The sequence below is a fragment of the Phaenicophaeus curvirostris genome, chromosome 1 (genome assembly GCF_032191515.1).
Source record: "Phaenicophaeus curvirostris isolate KB17595 chromosome 1, BPBGC_Pcur_1.0, whole genome shotgun sequence".
NCBI lineage: Eukaryota > Metazoa > Chordata > Aves > Cuculiformes > Cuculidae > Phaenicophaeus > Phaenicophaeus curvirostris.
This window is the reverse complement of record NC_091392.1, coordinates 129,358,092-129,375,292: the sequence shown is the minus strand read 5'-3', so window position 1 is coordinate 129,375,292 and position 17,201 is coordinate 129,358,092. Positions and strand designations below refer to the sequence as shown.

General features: G+C 39.9%; 1 protein-coding gene across 1 annotated transcript in view; it reads left to right on the top strand.

Annotated features, from left to right (window-relative positions):
* Positions 1 to 17,201, top strand: part of REPS2 (RALBP1 associated Eps domain containing 2) — a 101,709-nt gene that overhangs the window by 20,883 nt on the left and 63,625 nt on the right. The window contains exon 3 of the mRNA XM_069854618.1: positions 15,063 to 15,186. Coding sequence (XP_069710719.1) covers positions 15,063 to 15,186 — 124 coding nt within the window. The remainder of the gene's footprint in view (positions 1 to 15,062; positions 15,187 to 17,201) is intronic.

Below are 17,201 nucleotides of genomic sequence, written 5' to 3'. Positions count from 1 at the left end.
AATTATTTTAAAATGTAACCTTGTATTAGCATTTTCTATAAAATCTGAGAATCTTTCAGATACAAGTTGTTACAATATATGTATACAGTTTTCAGAAGAAAAAGCGGTTGTGGCATAGTGTTCAGCTTTTTTTTTCTGCTCAGAACAGTTGTTTGTGGAGGCTGAAAATGCTTTGTACCTGCATTATAGAAGAATTTTCTAAGAAAGTTGGTATGGCTAAGAAGCTGTGGGAGGAATCAAAACAAAACTCCTGTTCAAACTTGTCAGCAGTGAGCCTGCGACTGGTGAGGAGCAGGTCGCTGATGGAGGTAGTACTTTTGTGACATGGTAGATGCATCATACAGGAGTTCAGATGCAAGACTGACATTTCTCTTCTGTCCCTATGGAAGCCCCAGCAACGTGAAAAGCAAAAAATAAAAGGCAGTGTCTTATCTCAGCTTTTCTTCTCCTCTTTCTTCCCCTCAGCCTACCAAACCAGTGATGAAATGCAATCTAAATTTGTTTTAAGTATTCACACATGTGGAAAAAAAATTCCTGCTTTTTGACTGATGACCTAGTTTCAACAGTAAAATAAAGCTAAGCCACAGTTCTCAAGTGAAGAAATGCAGCAGTAGTTGTTTTGGTTTTTTTTTTTATTTCTGTTTTACTGAAATATTAAACTTGCTGTCTCTAAGCTGTTGATAATAAGAACATTTGAAAGTTAACTTCCTACTGTAAAATAAAATTAGGGACATCCCAAGTTTTTGGCAATTTCTGTGGCAACACTGTTGCCTGGCAGCAGCAGGTAGGTAGAGCAATACTTGTTAGGCAGGACCAGAGGGAAGGGGAATATCATGAGTAGGATTTCCCGTGTTATCTTTCTTCTCATGCTTAACAAAGTGGTTGTTGTAAGTCTACTAAGCCAATGGATTCCTGTGCAAAAGCACTGAGGGAATTAAAAGCTTAAGCTGTTCCTGCACTCTCAGGAGTTTTAAGTGCTTTAGGCAAGGAAAATAGGGGAAAGAGTATGTGTTTGCTATGTACTGATGTTTTCAGTTGTTCTGAGTTAGGTTACAAACTAACAAAGTGGTTAAACTTGAGAGATTTGAGCCCTGAGCTTTCCTAGTGAATTCACATGGGGCTGTTTAATACGAATCTCGGAGAGAAATCTTTTGAATTGTATAGCTCTTATAAAGGAAAATTAATTTCTCACTCAGTCATACAAAGGATATGTGCTTGCTAAAATGCGACTTTATTAAAAATCTTCTGTGCTTTTCTTCTTTTTAAAGCTGCTGCACTTTGACCCCCTTTTGTGAATGTGTTGTAGGGTTTAATTGCACAAGGAACTATTTGTTCTGCAGGATTCCTCTTTCATTTAGTTCAGAAATTGTGCAAAGTATAAGGCAGAGGGTTAGAAGAAGAAAAAGACTGCTGCCTTTAAGACACGAGTTGGCACGCAGCATAAGTTCGGGTTTTGGTATCCAGCTGCCGTTTACTTTAAGTAGTAATTCACCTAAAGACTTCTGCCTAAATATAAAACTTGGAAATGTTAAAGAACAAGAAAGAAAATAAAGCAATTGAAAGGAAAAATGATTGCTAAGTAGTTCATTCGCTGTCCTGGTGCACAGGCTTGATTTTCAATACTTAAGCAAAATAATATTGAAAATAAAGAGATATTTAGGAAAGCTGCATGTGACAAGCTTTTACAGATCCTTTTTATTCTAATATGTAGTAATGTGTACAGTTTTTGATTTTTTCTAGATTAACTCCAGAAAGGCCTGTGAAAGAGTCATAAAAGCCTGGCAGCTGATATTTTTAAATACCTTGCCTGCTATGATGTTTTGTCCTAGTAACGGATGTATATTAAAATAAGCATGTTGTTAATTGTTGTGTTATGACCAATGACAAACTCTGAATGATGTAGCATTTCAAATACGTAGTAGGCGCCTCCTGTACCTGCTCTGGTGCTGAGAGCTGGAAGAAGGCATTTTGGCAGCAGCTGCGAGTGGAACTGGTACACAGCCACTCTTTACCAGCGCATCCCACTCTTTCCCAGTGCATCTGTGCTGAGCTCCTTTTCCTTGAACAAGGGGTCAATGCAAAATAATTGCTTAATATAGCCAATCTTAGAGCAGATTGTAAATACGGAGTATGCAGCACAACAGGCTTTGTGAAAAGAAGCACAGAACTGTATTCTGAAGGCAAACACAGATTTGTGGTCCTATTTTAGGATGTTATCCAAACATGTTTGATTGCAGGAGCATTTCTTGCAGGCTTATAGAAAACACTAGCTCACACACCTTGTGTGAAATGAGACCTAGATCTCAAATGGCTAGGCTTGTATCGTTATAAAATGTGCCTTTGGAAATGGAAGGCAAGGGATAGAAGCTTTCATTTGCTTAATGCAGAAATGGCAAAATCTTCCTCCCGAATGTGTAAAAGGAGGAAGCACGCACAGAGGAATTATTTTTGAAACAGTTGTAGTGTTTTTTTTGTAGAAAACAGTGCAAAACTTTTTAAAAATCTACCATTGGTAGAAGAAAATTGCTAAGATTTTATTGGACATTTCCTTCTTGCTTTGCAGTTAGTAGTATGTGTCTCCTGCAGTGATCATAATTGCCTTTAGAGATATGAAAATCAGCATGCAGTACCAGCCATGGATCACTCTCCATTTTAACTGTCTCTTCAAAGTCAAAACAAATTAGCAGTCTTTTCTCTGCTCAATATGTTAAGATCTTCCTAATTTGCTATTTTGAGACATAAATATTTGTTGAAAATGGTGCCAAGGACTTAGAAATTAAATGGGGATTTGCATACCTATTGCAGATCTCAGCCATTGGGTTGCTCCCCTCAGCTGTGCAAGCCTGTGCAGTTCGCTGGTGCAGTGCAGCAGATATTCTGTATGGAGAAAAATCTGTTGTTATAAGGATGCTCTCGGTAATTGATTGGAGTCTTAGAAGTCCAAAGCACTTTTTGACAGTCTTTTGCAAGCACAAATTGTGCTGTTGTTACCTGTATCTAAGACAGGAGAGGCTAAGCAGAAATCGCTGCAGCAGTGATGTGTGATGGGTCATGCAGTATCTCTGATAGATGAGAAACAGGCTGTGCCATGAGTGATTTTTGTCTTTCCAGAGTGAACTAGCCTCAGCTGTTCTGCGCAAATTGCCACAGATCTGGGGTTAGAAAAACCTTTTACAGAATTTCACTGCAGATTTATCTTTCTGTCAGTGAATTATGCCCATTTCAATTGAATGCAATGCTCCTAATAACATCACAATTCATTTTAAATTGCACAAATCTTCGCTCCGTTACCAAGACCTGGAAAATAAGCTTCATCTATTGCTACCTCTGGAACTTTGGAAAAGACATAATTTAAAGCACTCTGTATGACTTCTGATCTCTTTTTCTTTTGTACAGAATTTCATTTTGTAAGTGGGTTTGGATTAAAAAAAAAGTGAGAGTAGTTTTACTAAATAGTTTACTGAATCTTTAAACCCTTGTTGCTAAAAGTTAATGTTGCATAATAATCTCTTTGTGTAGTGCTATGGAAGATATTGCAAGACAGCTGTGATTCTCAAGTGGTATATTATTATTTTTGCATATCATGATATTTGAGTCTTACAGTTATTTTGAGCATTTAAAGACTAGGGAGGAAAGGCTAATGGAAACAAACATTATAGGTGTTGCTGAACTGAGTGTTTAAGCACTTGTCTGTATCGCTCTGGCCAGAATTAAAAAAACGTGGTGATACAAAGTGAATGATACAATTTATATGTTACGCATCAATGTATAAGGGAGGCTTTATTATTATTTTTATTTATTGGAACCAAGGACCAATAAAAACATAGATCCAGAAGGATTGGAATCTTATATAGGAGAGGCCATCGTGCTTGGATCCATGTGCAGGATTTTCTGCAGTGAAATCCAAAAACCTGCAGCTGTTAACTTTGCTGATATAGCTCTGTTACGCATCAGTCACTGGTTGTGTTTAGTTCATTGTATTTTTTGTAGGATCTGGAAATGTTTCCCAGGTTCATGCCCTGGGAATGCCTTGTGCGTGGAAGCTCTGGGACGTACTCCAGGAGCTGGCCTGTTGTGGGATGACCCTGCCCATGGCAGGGGGGTTGAAATTAGATGATCTTTAAGATCCCTTCCAATCCAAACTATTCTATGACTCTATGATTCAGTCCCCCTGCCCTGGCCCAAGACTGCCTCCTTTCCTTGGGAACCAGCTGTGGCAAATGCCGAGCAGGTTTTCGGCAGGGTGGCCTGTGGATCCTGTGGGTAGCTGGAACTACTGGCAGTCATGCAACTTGCACCCAGCTCAGCACAGCTGCAGCAAATTCAAATTTCGTCTCAGTTTAGGGTGACCACCTCTGCTTATTTTTAAAGGCTGCTTTTATTTCTTTCAGTAAGAAAGGTTACAGGTTACCTTTCCTGCATGTTAAAGGATTTGTCCTGAAAGTAATGGGGAAGCTAAATCAATTAATGACATATTGTTTTAGAGCAAAACTGAACAATGCTTGCTTTAACCCTTTGTCTAACTCTTTATCTCCAAGTGAGAGGCTTTCTAGACCACTCTGAAAACCCTCACTTGGGGACATGAACCCTGAGAGGGGGGAGGCCTGTGGCTGGGCTGGACGTTTCAAGTACTGCCCTGCCGGTTGTCTCCGGAGCTGCCAAGGGCATTGAGGAAAGGCTTCAGCACTGGCTGAGCAGGAAGGAGGAGTGGGTGTCTCTTGAGCTTCAGGCAAGGATTTTTTAAGAGTGTGGGAGGAAATCTGAAGGATGGCTCAATGTGGTTGGCAGTCAGTGGTGCTGCTGCTGTTTGTGGCCAAAAGAACTTGGCCAAAATGAGATAAATTATTGATGGTGGCTGAGAGGAGAGTTTTGATTTACTGCCTCTCCCAGGGGCCAGACTGACTGTGTCTGAGCCATCTCTGTATGGCTTTTTAGTTTCCTGGACTACCTCATTAGTTGGGGTAAGTTTCTGTGTGCTATACCTCAAACAGCACAAATTCTTGTTTTTGCAGAAACTTTAAAGCCAAAAGATTCTGAATTTCCTTACAAGCCTTGAACCACAATGATTTGAGCTGTCACTGAAATATAGAAATGTAAACTTTAGATGTTTTCCCATTATCTATCTAGTAAACTTTAGGTATCCTCTATGTTTGATCTCTTGTCGTGTACAACCAATTTGATCCCGCAGCTGTACTGTGAGTTAAATCACGGTCTTTGGGGCTCAGCATCCAACTGTCTTGTCCCTTGCAGAGACAAGGATGCTTTATTCCATTATGATCTGAGAGGAAGAATTTACATCTAATTCAGTTGAGATGTTTGCCTGGGTGCATCAGGACTGTGATGGTGGCTGGAGGGGTTGTGTCTCATCAACAAACAGAAGTGCATTCACTGAGAAGAAAATTCTGTTTGCCTTCCAAAATAAGTAAAGAAAAGTTTTTGCCTGTATATGTAAAGATAATAGTAGTTCTCATGGGATTTACTGTCAGTTGTTCTAGGTATGCTTTCAGCTGTGAAAACGCCTACAACTGGAACAGATCACAGAGTTATCCTGGCACAGCATCTGAGAATGGAACTCAAGTATTTCCTTGTTATAGTTGCAAAGAAATGTGGAAATAATAAGGCAGCTGTTGTAAGAGGCAGCAGAGGTGTACTGTCTGTAGGCAGTCCTGTAGACCTCATAATAGTGGCAGTGAGTTAAAATAGCTTTGTTTTCTGGGATTCATCCCTTGCAATGTGCTGTATTTGGACAGAATCAAGTCTTTAAACATTGCCATCAAATGAGCAAAAGAAAGATTTAACCGAAAAGGTCCGTATTTTGGGTAGCCTCGGCTTAAGTGTGTCAATGGAAATATCAAAAACTTCTGACAGTGGTTTATTTTTATATATTTAGAAAGGAGATTGTGGAATGACCTTGCTGCCCATTTTCCTCATTGTTGTTTGACTTCGGGTTTTATCTAGCAAAACATTTCCCTTGGTGTTTTTTTTCCTTAGGTGCTAAAAAAATTCCCTAAATTTGAGATGGCGTTTTGATTGCCTATTCATAATGTGTTGTAGTGTGTCCACAGCAGATGTTATCTCCTTACTGCTAAGCTCAAAGACGTTCTCCTTGTTTCAGCCATTTCAAGTTACCTTTTTTGCACTTTAGGAGAGATTGACAAACTTATGAGTGAGGGGGGAAAGGATTTCACAGACCACGTTAGTTATAACAGAACTTTTTATGATGATATTTTAACAGGAGAACAAAACTGCATTGCTGGACTTAGTGACTTAGCTCATTTACTGAAGAGTAAGTAACAACAAAGAACTGATGTTGGCTTCTTCAGAAAGTAAGGTAAATCCTGTATAACAACACTTCATGGTATGCAAAAAATGAAGTGGATTTTTCTGTAATGCACATTTCTTTTGATGAGTAATACTCAAAGTGAATTTTGACTTCAACAAAGTTACTTCAGCCCAAACCAGTGGGGATTTTTTTTTATGAGGAAACAAATCAATTTCTCTGAAATTTTACAAAAGGTAGGATAATGATTCTCTGTATGAATAAGAAACTGCAAGATTCAGTAATGTTATAAAATTTTAGTGTTTACATATTTTTGGGGGTTTTTTTCAACATGGAATATGTATTTTAATTTGTATCAGAAATGCAACAACAGAGAGACCATTCTTCCTATATAAAAAAGGCTTAGATTGCAGAAACCTTTCCTATGAAGGTTTGATTATTAAAGGTAAGCTTCAAGTTACATTTAATTTCAGTTTTGTATATACATAGTGTTTTGAATGTGTTTTAAAAAATAAATATATTGAAATACATTGGAGCTCATAATAAATGTCATTCTAAATAATAAACTCAAGCTTATAAACAAGTGCCATATTTTAAGTTAGTGGAAGTGTACTCTCAATGTGAAAATATGCTAATGGAAGTGCTGCTCATGTATAGTATTCGTTAAAATAATTAACAGCTTTGTCCAAATGGTCTGAAATGACAAAACTGAGGAAGATATATGCTACTTTTCCCTAAAATCTATCATTGATAAAATTGGTGTTGTCCTTTAACTTTCCTGTGATCATCCTGTATTTTTGTTCCCACGGGGTGCTGATGCAATTCCTGTGCAAAATGCAGCACTTCCAGTTGAGGTAAAGAGGAGCTCTCCATTCACTCTCTCTAGCAGTGAGATTTAATGCTATTTTCAGTTCAGTGCCCAGAAAATGAAGGTTTAGGAAAGGATGTGTAATTGAGTTGGCTCGATGTCAGTCCTGGCCAAATTCCAGTGTGGATAGTTATATACTGCCTCCACCAAGCTCCTCTTACAATGTCAGTTGTTTCTGAGTAAGGAGGTTTAAAATACGTCTCTGCTGAGCAGGCAAAAGTGGGAGTTTCTGGGTTCTCTTCTCTTGCATCCTGAACCTTCTCTGTTATGTCCCTAGATATCTTCTTGGAAGAGAAGAGGTGAGCAGGAAAATAAAACAGAAATTCTTGGACTGTCCAGTGCCTTTCAAGAAGCTTAGTTACAATGTATAAAATGTATAGTATTAACCATCTGTAGGATGGACTTTATGAAACTTGTGTCTCATGTCCAAGAGAATTAAATGCTCTTGGCAAGGACTTACATCAGGAGAAAGTCAGGTAAACCCTGTGGAAGTTTCCTGCGATCTACTTGTTTGGATGGGGCGATGTGACAGCTCGGTACTTGTCTTACTTGGGACATTATGCTTACTCCTTTGCTTCTGCAGTAAGATTTGAAAAGCAGATAAAATATCCATAACCCAATTCTGTCTACTCCGCAGATTTCTGTGGGATTTCAGGACTTAATAGTGATTTTGGCAGGGTTGTGTGAGCAGCATTTCAGAGAGCCACCTGACTGCATATGTTTCCATAGCCAGATGCTGAGAAACTGATTACTTACATGTAATGTGAAGCACTTCTATGAATAAGTTTATAAAAGATATGTATTACTTATTTATGCTGGGTTCTTAAATCTGGAGTAACCTATTTTCAGGCTTTTTATTGTTGTGTTCCAAGTGTAATAAGCTTTATTAAAATTTCACTCATAATCCTATACACATTTTGTGGCACAAGCTGTATTTATTGACCTGGATAAGTTTTTATATGAATTTGTTACAAACTTGTGGATATGAAATAAGAGCTGAAACAGTTTTAAACAGACGAGTGCTGTTATCTGAGCATTCATTTTCCAAATGGTAAGAGGAAAAAAGAAAGAAAATAATTTGCTTCAACTCTTTCACCCCTGCAAGCTTTTTACACACTCCTAAAGACACGTGCTTAGTGAAGATTATGCTGCTTTTTTTCTTTCAAAGGGAAAACAATCAGCAGCTATCATCAAATGTGTCTAACAACCTCTGACTTAATTCTGTGGGCTCAGCTATCACGAAAATATTTACTTGGCATGGAGACTATCAGATATTTCTCAGGAATGGTGATTCTTAAGCCTCCCAAGAAGACTGATATTAGATGAAAGTGTCTACCTTTTCCATGCCAAATGTGGGTAAAAGATTCATTAATGTTTGTGTATTAAAGACAAAAGTTAGAATTTTAGAAATGGGATTTCTTTCAGGTATACCTCAACGATTATAAATATTAGCATGTATCAGCAGCCTTTATTCTCTGGCAGAGTTTTTCTAGCCAACACTCCTTAAAAACTGAAATCTTTTGATTAACAATGCTGACTCACTGTCCTTCTGGCTGCACAATTTAGATCAATGATTTTTGTAACTTGTGGTATGTTGGCGTTAACAAAGAGAAGTACTGCGTGATTCACATGCTTGAGTTTTTGGAGGCATCTGCAGCTGCCTGTTGTCAGGTATAGGAGAGAGGACTCAACCCACCCTTGAAGTGACCAAGTATGATTGCCCTGCTCCTGCATGACTGCTTGCAAGATAGTTTTTACTGAGTGAAAACGGTCGTGTTTGTGTCATGTTTTTAGGTTTTGTGTTTGTTTGTTTGTTTTTTTAACCTCTGCTCAGGAATCTAGTATACAAAACACTTCTACTGTTTGAAAGTAGATTTTAGTGTTTGTGTCTGCTCCTAAGTGTGCACTGAATTGTAAGCCTTGTAGTTCTTGGTGTTGGCATAAAATGTTCTGCTTGAAGCCGCTGAGAAAGTGTTTCCCTGTTCATGAAGTGAAGTACATTCCACCTAGACATGCAAAGGTGGGATGGCGTGTGGAGCACCGGCACGTGCAGATGTGAATGGCTCTGGGTCATGCCTGGAGGAGGGAATATGGGGAAACCCTGACAGTGCCACTGACAGTTATTTTTTTTGCCTAACATATGTGATTATTCTCTACTGATTTTATTGCTGTGTTAACTGAAGTTGCAAAGCTTTGACAGTTTAGCTTGCCTTGCAACTTAAAGTTACAGTTTTCTTTAATATAAAGCGGTGGTCATGCAACACTTAAATGGTGAGACTGTTTTGTAGTTACATCTTTAAACACATATTATGTATGTGTTGCCTTGTGTGCCATAAACAAAGCTGTTTTAAGTTCCTTTTGTTATTGATGTTGGAATCCTTCTTGTTCCAAACAACTAGGTTTTTAGTGTTTCAGGCGATGTTTAAAAAAGTCTAAAATAGTTAAAACGTTGTTTTTAAAAGACAAGATGACACAATAAAATAAATAGCTGCAGAAATGTCACTAATATGAAGGAGCAGAGCTAAAAAACCTGATCCATAGCAGAGCCTCTTCCTTTGTATATGTGAGTATGTAAGCTCCAGCATGTTCCTCTTCCTACTGCGTTCCTAGGCAGTAATCCTCCTGGAACTAGTATGTGGTGTTTCTTACTTTGCTTTAAATAATAGGGACAGATATGTAGCTCCGGGCTTCAGGCAGTGTTACAGGTAACTGAAAGGAGATCTGTGGAGAAAGAAATACCTGTTTAAGAATGTAGCAAAACTTGTCTGTAACAAGCAGATAAACTCTGTAACACAAATTAAAAAAAAAAGAGTAAAGTGGGTCAGATGCATGGCATAATTTTGAGATAAGCTGTTGATAAGCCACTGATGGAAATATTTTGGTTTTGAAACAGTTATAAGAGGGTGGTTGATCCGAAGGAGAACCTGAGGTGGCTCCACAGTTGAGGTCTAAACTCTGGTGTCACGGCTGGTTGTTCTCTGGAGAGCCTTGGGTGAGGTGTGCGTTGGCTAACTGCAGATGCTTGTGCTTCCTTAAAATGCGGGGGCAGCTGATGAACTGGAAAATCTTTCTACCTCATTGTAGCATGAGCAAGGACAAGTTAAAAAGTTTTTCTTTCTGGAGTTGGGCTGAGGTGGAAGGTGCAGCAAGAAAATTTCCTTTAACGTAAGAGAGCGCGATGTTAATGGTATTTTTTTTTCTGAATGAGTTGAACATGCTTTCATCTTACACATGTTCCTTGCAGAGTCTCAACCTGCACAGAGATTTGAACACCTCTGGGCTGGGTTTGCCCACAGATTGCAAGCAGTGACCATCTACATGGTGGGTAGCAACAGGAGGGCATAACATACAAAAACTGCTTGCCAGCTAGATGCAAAAGGTGCCATAGCAGTGTTAATGGCTAAATGAAAAAGCAAAAATTTCAGCTCTATCTTTGCCTTACAGCTGAAAACAGCCCTTGAGGCTGCAGGGTGGTCATCTCAGCCTGTCCATAGGATTATGGAATAGTTGTTTCTGATTTTGCCTCCTCTTCTACCTACAAAAAACTAACTTCAGCTCTGGAGTCATGTTCAGTTCCTGAAGTTTAGGTCTTGCTGTCTAAATTAGACCTGCCCAGGGTGTTTGAGAGGTCAGTGCTCTTGGAGCCTGAAGTGGAAACTTGTTTGGAGAGAGCCGAGGAGATCTGGAACACTGTCAGGTTGTGCTGGGAAAAGCTGCTCCATGTGGGATGTCTTCAAGGAACAATTAGGAAAATAACAGTTGCTGTCAGCTGATCGAGCAGAGCAGTGAGTGGATGATAAATACAAAAATCTGCTTTGTGTTCCAGCGTTTCAAGATGTAAAGCTTTTCCATGAGAAGTTTGCATGGAGAATGGTAATTTAAAACAGCCATTCTTCTAAACAGCTTGTATCTACATTTTAGATTTTAATGTTGATTAGTTGGAGATAATCTGTTGTGGTTTTGTGTTGTGGTTTGTTTTGGTTTGGGTTTTTTTTTCAGTAGTATGTATTTTTACAACCATAGCAAAACTTCTGTCCTGTCAAAAGGGTGTGCAAACATCTAGATGTTGTTCTTTCTTCCCTTTCTGTGGTTGCTTGATAGGGAAGGTGGTGCAATTTGCGAACAAAACCTGTGTTTTAAGGCTGCATGCTAAAATCCCATTGAACTGAGAGGTGCTGTTCCAGGATTGACTGAGAGCAGACACAAAATTAGGCACTACAGCTTTCAGTCCTTCTCCAAGAAATGTTGTTTTCACATTTGCCTTAAATGGCAAATGACCTGTGAAGTTTTTTTGGGTAAGCAATTACACCTTGCAGTAAATTTAAAGTAAAGTACATTTTAGTCCACTCAGCATCATGTTCTTGCCTCTCAAACCATTGAATAGATTGATTTTTGACTAATTCTGTTTATCATCCTGAGATTAGATTTGGCAAGGAACTTTTATAACCTGCCACCATGAAAAATTATTTCCAACATGTTATTCATTAAACTGTTCTTCGATATTCAGCTGTCACTGGGAATATAGTTTTCTGCTGAAGAACTGAGAAGAATTGCAGTGAAAATAGTCTGTCAATAGTTCCGTGTACCTTGCAGTATCGGGGTATACAAGTTCATAGAATCATAGAATCATAGAATAACTGGGTTGGAAGAGACCCACTGGATCATCAAGTCCAACCATTCCTATCAAATACTAAACCATTTTTGTCTGTTTAGCAGTGCATGAATAGAAAATATTAGTTCTTTCCTTGCTAGCTTGGTGACAGTTATGCAACACAAGCTGACAACAGGAAAGGATAGAAAGAATTTACTTTTAAACTTCAGTCAAATGAAAGCAAAACTTCAGTCAAATGAAAGCAGAACTGATGTTTTCCCTATATTTCAGGGATATTTTCATATCTCTTAGTTCCAAAGTACTCTCTGTTTTATTAGAGAAAGGATCTAGTTTCAGATTGAAAAAATACCATATCACATCCATCTACAAAGCCTTTAATTCAGCTGGATCTTGGAGACTCTTTATAGTGTATTGCACAAACTACCTAGCTTTATTTCGGTATTGCAAATCACTGAATGTAATCTGCCCATCAAGAGTCTGTGTGCACTGATCCTGCAAAAGGTAAACCCAGGAAACAAGAAAATAATGCAGCATTCACTTTAAGCTGCTATGGAAATTTGAGCAGACAGCTTGTTCTGATAAATTAATTTTGAATAAAGGCTAATCTACCACCTACCTCTGTGGTTTCTGGAGAGAGGTGCTGCTTCTGTTAGCAGTTCTAAGCGAGGTCCCCATGTAGGTATTATGAAATGCTGTGTGGAAGGAACCCAGGACCGTCTCCTTTAACTGTACAAGGAACCTAATAAGAGTAAATGCCTGTACCTGTGATTATTCTAAATGAAAACCTACAGTCAGTTGTGTAATAAATTGGGCTACTCTGTCAGCATGAATCTTTTGCACTGGGCCATTAACAAAGAGATTGGGATTTGGTTGCACAAATAACACAGAGGAGCTTGTGCCTACAAAACCTATTTCTGTTGTTGCCACCGAAGAGTAAAATTGCAGAGGGACAAGTTGGGTTTCAAGTTCATTGACTATACGTGTGCTCGAGAAACAACACTATATTTTTGAGAGACAGTGTTTCCTTGGTAAAAATTGTGAGTCTGCTAAATCAGAATGAAATGTTCATGTTTCCATATCGGGAGCAAGCAGAGCATTTAAAGCATTCAGTGACATTAGCATTTCAAAGTATAGAAAAAGATATGGAAATCTAACTCTTAATATCTTTTCAGGAGAACGATAGCATCACAAATCCTTGTGGGAAATTCAGTCTTTCCTCTTTCCAACAGCCAGTGAGAAGAAACGCAGGTCACAGTAATGCTGCCGCTTCATGCCAGGGAGTGTAGGGTGCCCTGGCAGGAAGGGAGCCCAAGAGGAGAGAAAAACCCCTGTAGGGTACAGCCTTTGAACCCCCAGGGCTTTTGCATGCCATTTTTGTGCCACAGCAGGTGCCATCCCAGCCACTGTTTTTGGGTCAAACAGGAGTTGAGCACCTGCACCCTGCCATGGGAGCGCCTGGGTGCCCAGCTTTTGCAAGCTGCTTTATTCAGCGCTGGCCTTTGTTTAACAAAGCTCTCCCATAGCAAACCAGGGTTGTGTACCCAGATTGAATTTCAACTTGGTGGTGCCCTTTCTCCTCCTCTTACTCCCCAGGTTGTTGAATTTGTGCATCGGGAACGTGCAGCAAGCCTCCAGCTGATGAGTTCTAAGCTGTGGCTTCCCACGTACCTGCCATAGCAGCTTTGTCCCCAGAGCTGTCAGGATCTGGCATGCCTGGTCAGTTGTGGCTGTGTGTGAGGAGCTGCAGTCAGGTTGCATGTTCCATGGCCTGCATCAAACCCAATCGAATGTTCTCTGTGCCACTGGGTCAGGCAGAGTTGAAGCTGCTGGTGGGGAAGGACAGTACAGAAATGGAAGGTATAGACAGCAAGACTGAATAAGGATCACTCAGGGAGGAGAGGAAGGAATTTGCTCTGGAGTTCAGATATGGTACCAATGCTCTGCCCAGCCCTCCCAAAATGGTGCCAATACTGTGCTTGGCAGCATGCCCACCCTGCGGGCAGGCTGGCAGGCACTGCTCCTGCAGCACAGCAGGCAGCCACCTGTGGTGTCAGCTCCTGCCTGACGCTGTCTTCATACAGAGAATCGATATTGCTTTTATCAAATAGTAAGAGAAAAGCTGCTCGATCCATCTTGTGATCAAGGAATTAAGCCATACATCTCTGAAACTCTCAGGAGGAGAAGGAAACCAGAGCTCATTCAGTCGAACCAGAAGACATATCCAGAGAAGAGGGAATTCCCTTGAAGATAGTTTTCTTTGTTTAGTAAGAATTCTTATTCCAAACCATTTTTTGTTTCAGTAATTCTTTCACCTGACATTTTGCTGCTCTGTGTGTGTATGTGTAAGTATACACACACATAAAAATAAATTAGGAAAACCATACTGTTCATTTGAGCTATTTGTTTATATACATGACACGGGAACAGTTTCTCTCATACTGTTGTAGCTTGGGAGTGATCCATGGGTGGGGTTTTCCAGAGAGCAGCACTTACACATGAAGAAGTGGTGCACCTCTGCTATTGTCCTGCATGTAGGTGATGCACGTCACCAGCCAGGAGACTAATCTAGGAAAACAATTTTGTGCATCCCTTTATGTCTGGGGGGAATGGGATTTCATTCTAACCTTGATGCCTGGCTGAAGCTTGTTTGTGAACATCTGGGAGCTCCAGGCATGGGAGAATCGGTGCCTGTGCTTAAAACCTGCTGATAGCTGTTGTTTGTTTAGCTGTTGTCTGAGTGTGTGAAGTAGAGCTGTTTGCATTGCAGAGATGGCTGAGGGAAACAAACTGAAGTATGTAAAGAAATCAGGCGTCAGTGCTGAGACTGTTAATTTTCTACAAGTGTTCTGCTCAAGTGTTGCAGTGGGGTATTTCTTGTGCGCATTTTATGTTCCTATTACAGTAATGTAACTGATATTGCAAGGGCTAATATTCAAGCGCAATTTTCTGTGAATACCTTAGTTTCTGTGGTGGAAAGGTTTTACTGGGCAGTGTATTTAAGTAGTTACCATTTCACCTCCTATTTAAATCCTACATAGACTAAAACCCTATAAGTTGTTTTAGGGTAGCAGCATTACCAAACGCTTCTGGAAAGCTTAACCACTAACTACCTGCCTTTGATATACTAAGGGGAATGTGATCAGGGAGCAGTGTCTTGAGTTGAAACAAATATGCTTAATAGAAAACTTGAAATGCGACAAGGGTTTTGCGTTTTTAAACAGTTTTTTTCTTTACGTAAAAGTGTTTACATTCCCTGGAAGAGTGAAATGCATTTAACAAACAATGTGTCTCTTTTCTCTTAGATTACAGAAGTTTGTGGAGCCAAGCGTGTGGGTTATTTTGGTCCTGCTCAATTTTATATTGCTTTGAAGTTAATTGCGGCAGCACAGTCAGGGTTCCCAGTAAGGACTGAGAGCATTAAGAATGGTAAGTAGCAAATTTTGCTTGCAGCACTATGCACTTGTTTTTCAATTTCTTTAGTGCTTGTCAGCTCTCTGTGGTGGTAAACTTTTCTTTTAATGTATCTATGAAACAATTTTGTTGTGGAGAGCAGAGAAAGAATAGGAGGTAATGCTTACATTCTCTAAGTGACTAGCAGAAAATTGCAGTGAATTACACGTATGGCAAAGCTGAGATGACATCCCCCCTCTGGAAAAGGCATTATCAAAGGAATGGCATGAATGACAATTTATCAGTCCTGGAGAGGCATTCCTCTCTCACCATCAGCCTCTAATCTTGACAGCTGTCTGGAGTGGGAGCTGCTTTGAGTGGAGGTGTTTTAGGGGGGCATGGGCAGGTCAGGGGGTCCCCTGTGGAGGGCAACTTATAATGATCATCAATATTAGCAAATAATCCCACTGAAATAAATGGGCAATGGTGACAACATGGTAATGCTTCTTAATAGTAGGTATGAAAACGCCTATTAGGTGTAATTTAAAACAGCTTTGGTCTTGCCAATGAATTGACAGTAATATTAAATGTACCACTTTTAAGGGAGAAAAGTGTTTCTTAAGAGTCTTATCAAACTCAAGTGATGAGAAAGCAGGTCCCTTTTTCCTGTGAAACCTTGATAGTGACTAAATGGAAGGAACTTGACGTTCTTGCCTTGGTGATGCACGTTCTGCCTTGCTGGGCTCAGGCTTCAAAATGTATGGCTTTTCACTTGTGTTTGAGCCTGAACAGGTGTGAACTCTTAGCTCCTATATCCCAGACAGGCATTTGAACCATGCTGTGAAGCTGTGCTCTGGGCAAGAGTGCTTGCCACTGTATCACTGAAGGCAGTGGTGCAACCACCCACAAGATCAGACAGGAGGTAGGAAAGGCAAGACCTACCCATAGCATCGCATCAGGTCACTGGTTCCAGTGCAGTTTCTGCTCTGCTGTCCCTGCTGCGGGCAACTAAATGTAAAATTCACCTATGTAACCAAGGCCCAGGGAAGGGGTTCCCAGGTCTGCTCCATTCTTGGTGTGGGTATAAGCCGGGTTGGCAAGCACATGCAGACCTGTGTGAGCAGAGCTCTTAGGTTGCAGAGCTCCCAAGAGGATGGGATCAGATGTAATTGGCATGGTTCCATTCAGTTTCATGTGGGTAGGGGAGTTTAAACCAGAGGTTAAGTGAGACAGCCTGGATTTGTCTGTCAGTTTTCATTACAGACAACTTGTGTGCTTTTTCTTGCATTACTGTCCTTTTATAGGATGGATAATTTGGAATTAACCCCAAACCAAAACCCAACAAAACCCAATAAACTAAATTAGAAACCTAAACTAAATGAGATTTACTGTGTATGTTTTACAAGTCCAGCATCTGCAGATAATCCACAAATTTGAGTGAAGAAGAATGCTTGTAGTGCATGCATTGGTATCCTATTTACTTACTGTTACTGAAGCACTTCTAGTGCTAATTACATTTTTTCTTGAGATGTGTGAGTGCCTTCAGAGTGGGGTGAGTAACATGCACCAAACTCCAATCAATTTCTTTTTCTTCCTGGTAGTAGCTGTAGGCGTAAATGATTGTAGAAGCGATCTATGGCTTTGCTCGGTTTGGAGCGTGTAGTTAATTTTAACTGCACTGATCTTCCAGGATGACAAAACCAAATGGTGTTTCTTCAAAATAATTGTGAATTGTCTTAAAGAGTGACTAACTGTCACTGTTCTCTGCAGAACAGATGCAACATGGGACCTTTTGACATGTTTGTCTCACCAGGCTTCGGCGTGATCTCTGAACCCTACCATTTTTAATTTGTTCTTTTTATGATGGCGATATTGAGGATACTGTGATCCTGACTGATTAATTCATCAGTCCTACAGTTTCTGTGGGAAACTATTCTTTTCATTACAGACAACATTCTGAAGGCAGGAAATGAGTTTGCTGCTTGCTTTAATAATGTGCACAAGGCTTATTTCTTTCTCTTTATATGGAGAGATTATACATTAAGCTAGTG